Source organism: Echinops telfairi, unplaced genomic scaffold (assembly GCF_000313985.2).
Source record: "Echinops telfairi isolate 266 unplaced genomic scaffold, ASM31398v2 ScPeMD7_18;HRSCAF=68, whole genome shotgun sequence".
In the NCBI taxonomy this organism is placed as follows: Eukaryota; Metazoa; Chordata; class Mammalia; order Afrosoricida; family Tenrecidae; genus Echinops; species Echinops telfairi.
Genome location: NW_022103915.1, coordinates 32268923 through 32278798, shown reverse-complemented (window position 1 = coordinate 32278798; position 9876 = coordinate 32268923). Strand labels below are relative to the sequence as shown.

General features: G+C 52.5%; 1 protein-coding gene across 1 annotated transcript in view; it reads left to right on the top strand.

Annotated features, from left to right (window-relative positions):
- Window positions 1-9272, top strand: part of PAPLN (papilin, proteoglycan like sulfated glycoprotein) — a 43532-nt gene extending 34260 nt beyond the window's left edge. Inside the window, exons 21-24 of the mRNA XM_045288184.1 lie at window positions 100-320; window positions 421-529; window positions 2709-2875; window positions 8159-9272. Coding sequence (XP_045144119.1) covers window positions 100-320; window positions 421-529; window positions 2709-2875; window positions 8159-8331 — 670 coding nt within the window. The 3' untranslated portion in view covers window positions 8332-9272. The remainder of the gene's footprint in view (window positions 1-99; window positions 321-420; window positions 530-2708; window positions 2876-8158) is intronic.
- Window positions 9273-9876: the final 604 nt, after the last annotated feature.

The following is a 9876-nucleotide window of genomic DNA, read 5'->3' as shown; positions in this document are numbered from 1 at the left end:
GCTGTAAAAGCCAGGTGTTTCCAAGTGAGGAAAGGATGTAGTGGCATAAGGCAGACACGCCCTTTGCACCCCACTGAGGGCTGCTCAGCCTCTCCCCAGAGCCAGGAAGAGTCTGTCTCCCTTCCTCTGCCACACCCGACCCTCTCCCCTTGCCTGCCTTTGGGCTGGAGCTGCTGACCATCCTTGTCCCAGGCACCGGCAGCAGCCCGACGGCTCCCTGGTGATCAGCCCCGTGGTGCAGGAAGATGGCGGCTTCTATGCTTGTGTTGCCTTCAACGGGCAGGACCGAGACCAGCGGTGGGTCCAGCTCAGAGTCCTGGGTAAGCTGGGCGTCCTGAGCACTACAGGCTGTGGCCTTTGCAGTCAGGAGGCCAGGGCAGGGCTGGTAACGTGGCTGACTTGCACCCTCCTTGTGCCCAGGGGAGCTGACCATCACAGGGCTGTCTCCTACCGTGACAGTGTCAGAGGGGGACACCGCTAGGCTGCTGTGTGAGGTGGCAGGAGAAAGCGTGAACATCAGATGGTCCAGGTAAGGCCAGCCCTGGCCCCGGAACCTTCCCCCATGAAGTTGGGGGCCTGGCTGGGTGGGCGGCCTTTCTCCAGGTCTGTTATGGTCACCACTGCCACCCCCTCCAGGGCTGGTGCCCGGGGAGGAGCTGTGCCTACCCCGTACCCCTACCTCATCCCTACAAGAGGAATTCTATTGCCCCTCCTTCTGTGGGGAGGGGGGCTGCCCCAGGGCTGTGTGGAGCTTCCCCGTGCTGCCTGGGGTGTGGAAGCACCCCCGGGCTCCGCTGCCACAGCTGTTACAGTCTTGTCTCTTTGGGGGACAAGAGCTCCCAGGACTGAGAACCACGGGGCTGCGCTCTGCTTTGGAAACCCAGACACACAGCCCTTTGTTCAGCAGACGTTTCGATCCCTCCCTGCTTGCAGTGTGTCAGGCCTAGGCTGGACCCTGGGATGATCTGAGCCTAGGGCATCCCCAGGGGGTAGTGGTGTGATCTAGGCTACAGGGGCACACCCAGGGACAGTGGCGTTATCGGAGCCCAGGGTATTCCTAGGGGAGAGTAGGGTGATCGAGCCCAGGCACCCTTGGGGAGCAGTGGAGTGAGCTATGCTGCAAGGAACCCCTGTGGAGAATGGGGCAATCTGAGCTCAGAGCACCTCCAGGAGACAGTGGGGATGAGCTAGGCTACAGGGCACCCCCAGCTGGGAGCGGGCGCAGGGTCCCCAGCCCACACAGGCCTGTCCTGAGTGTCGTCTGCAGGGAGCAGTGTGAGGCTGCCACTGCTCTGTGCAGCCAAGGAAGGGAAGGGCTGGCCCATCGGGACTGCTGGGCCTCCGAGGAGGCTGTAATAGCCCAGGGAGCAGCAGGCCCCAAGGCAGGTCCTGGGGAGGGGGTGTTATGGTGCGGGGGATAGGCCTGTACGCTGGCTGGTGAGTGGCAACCAAGGCGGGCACAGGCGCTGGCTGAGGGCAGCTGGGAGCCCCACAGCGTTCAGTTGGTGCTATGGGCACAGCAGGCCTGGAGTCGGGCCTCTCCCTGCCCTGCCGCCTCTCCTGGATCCTCCCAGCCTGCTGAGGCGGACAACCTCGCAGCCCCTCTCCCATGCCCCGCCCAGCTGTCCACACAAATGCCTGTCAGCTGCTTACCTGCTCACCTTTCCACCCCAGTGGCCTCTGCTTCTCCTTCCACTGGACACGTCCAGCCTCACTGCCCTGCTGACTACCGCCCCTTCTCCCAGCATTCCTCACTCCTGGAGCTGTGGAGGCTGAGGGATGTTCCCGGTCAGCTCTTCCTTCCTGAGCCTTAGGTTCCACCCGGGATCCTGGTGTCAGGCCCACTGACTTCCCCTTGGGCCACTCCAGAACAGGACTGTTTCTGGGACAGGCCCCCTCTCCCCCCAACATACCACCATGTCACCCCAGCTGATAACATGATCTGGGTCTACATGCTTCTCTTGAGCCGCCAGACCTGGATTCCAGCCCCTCCTGGGGCGCCACAGGTACCCCAGAGTCAAAGTGGCGGACAGTGACCTCACCTGACCTCTGACAGGAGTCACTTGTTGGCAGCACCGCCACCCAGTTGCCTCAGTTGGAAATGTGTCACCCTTGACTTCCTCCCCGACATCTGACCTCTCCCAGGTCCCTTTGTCTGACCTCCCTCTCCTCTTGGCGTGCCCTCCAGTAGCCCCCACCCCACTGAGCCTTGCAGCGTGTACTGCTCACCAAGCCCGGCCCTCGGCTCCAGTCTAAGTTCTCGACAGCCCAGGCCCTGCTGCCGATCATTTCCCAGCTTTCCTGTGCTACCCCCATGTTTGCATACCCCCACCCCCACCTTCACACTCAAGTCCCACCTCCTCTACCCCCTTCCTTCTCCGAGGGGGCTCCTGAATATACCTGCACCCCGACCCGACCCAGGGCCCCGTCCGGACACTGCTCAAAGACCTCTGCTAATGAGAAGCCAGAGGGGGACTCCTCCGGGTAGGGGTGGGACCAGCGCGTGGGTTTCATGGGGTGCTGCTTTGCCGATATTCCCATGCCTTGGGTGTTCACCCACCTCTTCCTTGAGGCCAAAAGGAGGGGAGGGAGTTGGTTGACTCTGGAATGACCTTTGGCCTCTCCCGGTCCTTGGAGCGGCAGCACAGCCTCCGGGGGCCTGCAGAGCCGGCCGGACACTGGCTGCCCCAGTGTCCCTTTTCTCACAGGAACGGGCTGCCCGTGCGGGCCGATGGGGATCGTGTCCACCAGTCTCCAGAGGGTACCCTACTCATCTACAACTCTCAGGCCAGGGACGAGGGCTCCTACACCTGCAGCGCCTACCGCGGGAGCCAGGCCGTCAGCCGCAGCACTGAGGTGAAGGTGGTCGCTCCGGGTAAGAGGCCCACTGGTTGGCAGGCAGTGGGCGCACGTTCAGGATACCTTGTTGTTCTGGAGGAGAAGGGGGCAGGCTCTGTGGTCTGAGGGACTTGGGTCCTAATCCTGCTTCCCTCTGCTCATGACTAGATGTGTAACTTGGGGCAAGGGTCTCCCTTGTCCTCGTCTGAACAACGGGCTACTCTACCACCTGATGGGGCCATCAGGGCAGGGGAGGAATTCATACTTTTTGTTGGGCAGCTGATGCTCAATTGCTGTTAGTTGCCGCTGGGTCTGTGCCCGACTCATGGTGACTGCGTGTATACACCCGAGTGGACTGTTGCCTGACTCAGTGCTGACTCGGATGGTTGGTCTGTTCGAGCCTGTTGTTTCAGTTGCTGTCTAGTACATCCCGACGGAGGAGGTGCGTCTTCTAACTATATAATTCAGGGGTCTGCTGGCTAATTTTCAGTAGATCGCCAGGCCTTTCTTCCTATTAGGCTGGCAATGCTGTTGAGACCCGTGACCATGGGAGACGGCTCATACATGAAATACCGATGCTGGCAACAGCTTCCAGCATCGTAACACACAGATGGTGGAAGTGCTTAATAGCTCTTTAGAATCATAGTTTGGACTGCTTTTATTTTGAGAAATATGATTGCCTGAGACTTCACTATCATCTTGAAGGTGGTGGTGGTAGTGATGAAGGTGTGAGTGTTGTTTTTGACTCGCAGCGAGCCTGTGCAACACAGAACAAAACACTGCCCAGTTCTGTACCCTCCTCAGTCGCTGGAGCTCGTTGTTGTACCCACGGCGTCCGTCCATCTGGTTAAAGGTCTTCCCCCTTTTCCCTGATGCGCTACTTCATCCAGCATGATGTCCTTCTCCAAGGATGGACTTCTCGTGAGGACCTGTCCAAAGAACAGGAGATGATGACGTCTCCCACGCTCACTTTGAGGGAGTGGTTGGTTGTACTTCCCAGACAGCTTTGTTCATTCTCTCGACAGTCCGTGCCCTAGGGCAGCAGTTCTCCACCTTGCTCATGGTCCTCATGTGGTGGTGACCCCCCAACCATGAAATTATTATTATTTTTTTTTCCATGAAATTATTTTCGATGCTACTTCATCACTGTCATTTTGCCACTTATGAATTGGGCGACCCCTGTGACAGGGTCGTTGGACCCCCCAAAGGGGTCGCGACCCACAGGTTGATTTGTAAGGTAGAACTGGGATCATGATAGTGGGGGGAAGAAGCATTTAAGAACTAGAGGAAAGATATGTTTCATCGTTGTCACCCTGCACCCTGATTGGCTCGTTCAAGCAAGGCTGCATACCCTGCCTCTAGTAAGCTGTTGATGAGCTCTCCTCCAATCCTAAGGCCTGGTCCTTAAGGTAGGCCACTCATGTATGAATTCTAATGAATTCAAAAGTGGCCCTATGATGGGAAAGTGGCTTTGTGGCCATTTGACCATTGACGCAGAGAGGGGGAAGGGTAGGGATTGTCACCACCACTTTACAATGGAGACAGCTGTCACAGAAGCTTAGGGGACCACCGTGCACGTCGGAGCTAGCACCTGAGGGGCGCCCCAAGGTTTCCTTTGTCACTGCGTGGAACTCCACCTGCAACATTCCATCACTTGATATTTCTGTACTCTCAAGCTCCTGCTCTGAGTCAGCGCTGTGTCCCATTTCAGCACGTGGAAGTGCCGCCCTGTGAGAGGCATTGTTCTCGTGCCAGCAGGAGGAAGGCTCTGCCAGCAGAGACACATTTTAAGACCAACGAGGACAGCAGTCTAGTGGATGTTAACATGTGAAGCCAAGTGCATCTTAGGGTTGATGAACTATCGGCTGGCTTTGTGCTCAGACTCTGATGAGTTCCGTTAAGTCAGAGAGCTGGGTGGGTAGATGCCACCCCACCTGCCCGCTTCTCTCTGTTCCTGCATCCTTGTTACTGTCCCTGGCACTGCACTTGCAGATGCAGGCCTTGGGGAGCCAGAGGGTGGCAGGGCCCTGTGGGGCTGTCTGCCCAGAGGTCAGGCCTATAGCACGGGCGGGCGCTCGGATTAGGTGTTGGGCTGGGTGTTTATCTTTCAGCTGAGGGGTGAGGCTGGAGGTGGAGGTCCGGTTCAAAGGTTGCTTTCTGAGCTCAGCTGAGCTCCTTAAGGTGGTGACTGGGTCCTGGAGCACGTGCTCAGATACTTGGTGAGGGAGGTATGAATGAATGAATGAATGAATGAATGAGTGAGAGGGATGAATGGTGGCACTACTGAGACAGCATCAAATGGCAGGGGCTACTTTCCACCTATCATGCCTAAAACTTTGATCTTGTCTACATATCAACCTGAGTTGGCAAACAACCCAACCCCAACCAACACCAACACACAGCATCCAAGCCCGAAGGCCTGGAGACTGCACCAGACTGGAGATGTACTGAAAGAGGAGAGGGGGAATGGACAAGCCAGTTGTTTTGTGTCTAAGGAGCCCTGCTGGCACAGTGATGAAATGCTTGAGTGCTAACAGGAGGGTTGGTGGTTCAACCCCAGCCAGCCGAGGCAGTCAGTCAGCTGGCTTCTGTGGAGATATACAGCCTTAGAAATCCTATGGGGCAGTTCTCTGCTGTTCTGTAGGGGTCACTATGAGTCAGAACTGACTCAGACGCAGTGGGTTTTTGTTAGGTACATGTGTACACCGGAAGCCAAACTGTGATCACAAACTTGCTTACCATGAGGCTTATGGGATGCGTCATTTTGATGCATTTCGATTTTCTTAACAGAGATTACAGAACCCATTTACAAGCACCTTCTACCTTTTATGCTGACTTTTATCCGTTTCACGAGACAAATGTTGTAAATCCAAATTCATTTTCTTCTAAGCTTTCTAATTGAGAAATTCTCTAGTATACATGTCTCTATAGATATGCATCAGTTGCATGTGAACATACATTGAGTATTAATCCCAGTAAATCGGCTTCATTCATGAAAACATTACTTCAGTAAGAAAGGCATCAAGAATGTCTTAGAAGGTAAACATCAAAAGTAAAGACAGACAATGCAGTGGAGATTGTCATACTGACGGAAGTGACCCTTATAATATACAGGGTCACTGATCCCAGCATCTCGTGTTGTATGTTAAATATTGTAATTTTCTTTTTTTTTCCTTTTTTTTTTTAACATTTTATTAGGGGCTCATACAACTGTTATCCCAATCCATACACACATCAATTGTGTAAAGCGCATTTGTACATCGTTTCTCAAAACATTTTCTCTCCATTTAAACCCCCGACATTAGGTCCTCATTTTTCCCCTCCCTCCCCGCTCCGCCCTCCCGCATGAGCCCTTGATAGTTTATAAATGGGTATTTTGTCATATCTTGCCCTGTCCGACGTCTCCCTTCATCCACTTTTTGGTTGTCCATCCCCCAGGGAGGAGGTCACACACAGTTCCATGTAAATATTGTAATTTCCTATCAATATGTTGTATCACATAGTTTCACATATGTTAATAGTGTACAATGGTGTTAAAGGGAAACGTGTGGTTTTGTTCACGTGTCAATTTGCCGAATGCCTGTAGACACAGGTGGAGAAACAGCCATAACCGCGTGTTAATGACCATGTCTGTAGTCTTAGTGACCATGATGCCCACTGGGGCATGCATCGTGGTGTGTCGGTGCCAAGCTGCCTCAGTCTTCCTTCTCCAGCCAAATAGCCTCTTCTTTCTTGATTGGATCCGTTCCTGCAACTAGGCCGCAGAGAACTGCTCATGATGCGTGCGTGCAAGTATTTTGGGGGTGCAGAACCTGAGGGTACCTCATGTGGGCCTATTCATGGATTGGTTGCGTTGTAGAATTAGTGTTCGTGGGCGTGCACGCGTGCAGTCTTGGACTACTCATGCCCTGCTGTAGGGGACTCGTACTGTAAAGACCTCTCAACCTTCCTGCCTGAAAGACAGCAGGGATGAGGAACAGAAAACACTGTAGGACGACAGCACAGGCCACCCGTGGCTTAGTTCCATTTTTAAACAGTAGGGAACTGTGGTCTGTCAGAGGGAGCCCTGGTGCTGTAGGGGTTACCGGTGGGGCTGCTAACTGCAAGGTCAGTATTTCAAAACCACCAACCGCTCTGCGGGATAAACAAGGGGCTCTCTCTTCCTGTGGAGTTATGGTCTCGGAAACTCACAGGGGCAGTTCTACCCTGTCCTAGAGGGCATTGCTGACCCCTGCTGTGAGTATGGGACCTGGGCAAACAACAAGTACTGAATTCAGCACTCCAATGTTCTTTGTGGTGACCATGGGCCCAAGTGCTCATTTACTGCTTACCCTATGAAGTCGGTGCTGTTATCTCCATGTAGCAGCAAAGCAAAGGCAGCTTACATAAGTAACTTGCCCAAGCCAGTCACCTAGCTGGTATGAGGTAGAGCCAGGGTTGAGCCTGGTCAGGCTGGCCCTTGAGTTGCTGTGTTTAACCTACGCTATGATCACCTGCTAACTGCCTGGCCCTGCAACAGCTGAGGTCAAGTTGGTAGGAGTGTTGTTAATGTTTTAAACTGTGCATGTATGTCAACATAAGTAGTACTCATCAGTCCTTAATCCTCTTGCTATGCTGATCTCCCAGACCTCCAAAGGGCAGTCAGGGGTGGGCATCGTCTGGAAGGGAGCAGCTGGCCCGAGTTAAACCAGGTCCTAAGAGCCCCTTCCAGAAAGAAAAAAATGTGACATTAGGCCAGTTCTGGCTTACAACAAAGCTGCAAGAGGCATCTCTGACAGGGTTTGTAAGATAAAGAATCTTCTAGAAGCTGACAGGTAAATTCAGAGAGGGAGACTCCAGACTGTTTCCCTAACATCTTGCTGAAAACTTATGGCCTTCTCTGGGGCAAAGATGGGAAGCCAGTGGCTAAGGTAAGCTGGGGGCTTACCTAAGGTCATGTTGTAGGGTGGAGAAAGAGCAGCAGGGGAAGGGAGGCCAACACAGTTTTACATGGGGACACTCTTCCTCTCTCCCCCTCCTAATGCAGAGGCCCAAGCAATTGCCCCCAAGTTTACGGAGCCTCAATACTAAGGAGAGACAATGTCTGCTCAAGCAGTTAACAACTCTGCAGTGGGTTGTGTACTGGGTTGCAAGTACGACTAGAGGGGAGGGATGGGAACACTGCAGACTAGGGAGGTCGGCAAGGTGGTAGAACAATGCATCCTTTTGAACCCAGCAGTCACGACTGCTGCTCTCTGCTGAAGGAAATGTAGTGGTGAATGAGAGTCCCTCTGTTTCTGCAGACCCCGAGCTTCCTGAGTTCTCTCCTGTTGTTTTGCAGTGCCAGCTATCCAGCCAAGGGACCCTGGCAGGAGGGAGTGCATCGACCAGCCTGAGCTGGCCAACTGTGAGCTCATCCTGCAGGCCCAGCTCTGTGGCAATGAATATTACTCCAGCTTCTGCTGTGCCAGCTGCTCCCGTTTCCAGCCGCACGCGCAGCCCATCTGGCAGTAGGGAGGACGGCTATGAAGGTCAGCCCCGACACAGTTCTTGGGGCTGGGAGACTCACTCTCGGCCTCTCCTCTATGGTGGACAAAGAACAACTTCTGGAGACACTTTCCTTCCCCAAGCCCTCCGCAGGACCAGCCTTCCCCCGGGGTCTTCAGAAGTGTTTGTCTGTCTGCCAGAACCACCAGATGCTGCCGAGTTTCCCAGAAGAGGATTCTATTTGGTTAAGGACCACCTTTACTTGCGAAGTTCCCTCCACAAGTTCTGTCACTCAGGAGCAATTCATTGTGTTTCAAAGCCAGTTCTCTGGGCTCTCACTTGAATTAAAGCTGGGGGAGAGGTACGTATGGCTTCAAAGTTGTTGCTAGTTGCCGTCAAGTCGGCCGGCACTGATGGCCATCCCACGTGTGACAGAGGAAATGGGTCCTGGACCTGTGCGTTGGGCGTTCTCCACAAGCATTGGTATGTTTTGAGTTCACTGTGACTACTGTGTCGATCCATCTCTTTGAAGGTTTCCTTGCTGACCCTCCGCTTTACCAAGCATGATGGCCTTTGCCAGAGATTGGTCTTTTTGATGATGAGTGTAGTACATGTGGCCAAGTCCCGTCATCCTCCCTTTCAGGAGAGCTCTCGACTGTGTACTTTTTTATTTTTTGAGTTTACCTATAAAGAATTTATTGAAGATATTCTTTCACTGACTATTAATACAAAAATATACATATAAAATATATGTAATGCATAGAAATAACACTACAGCACATTTTCAAAATCCCCTGAATGCCCATCTCTAATCCCATTCCGATTTCATTGACTGTATCCTTCTAAGATTGACTCATCCGTGCTTCTGGTAGCCCATAGGATATTCAAAATTCTTTGTGTACACCAAGTTCTATTTCATTGTCCAACTTTTGTATTCGTGTGAAGTGATTAAAGTGCACCTGACCCAACCCATGGTCTGTTTAGTCATCAAAGTGACAGCGTGGCTTTTTAGAATTTTAAGGTTTTTTTGGTCATAGATTGCAACAAGTCCTTTATTTCTTGACTGCTCTTTCCATGGACACTCGTTGGTCCTCATAGAACAAAGCTGTTGACAACTTCATTTTTCTTCTTCTAACGATGTCTATCGGCTCAGTTGTGAAGGTTTTCTTTTTCTTCATGCTTAGTTATAATCCCTTTTGAAGAAAGCCCTGCAGTCTTTGACCTTCATCAGTAAGTGCTTCAAGTTGTCTTCATTTTTTGGGTAGGCAAAGGTGTCTTATTTGCATGTTGCAGGTTAAGAAGTTGCCCTCCAAATGCAATGCTAAGTTCTTCCTGTAGCCCAACTTCAGCGTATTGGCTCAGTGTACAGACGGAATAGATAAGCTGATAGGATACAACCCTGCCACACACCTGTTCCAATTTTGAACCTCTGTTCTATTTGAATGACTGCCTCTTAATCCATGTACTGGTTCTACATGAGCATACTCTACGTGGCCTGGAGTTTCATTATTTTTAATGGAATCCATATTTTGTTACCTAAAGCTGAGTCTTCGCATAGTCAATAGGACACAG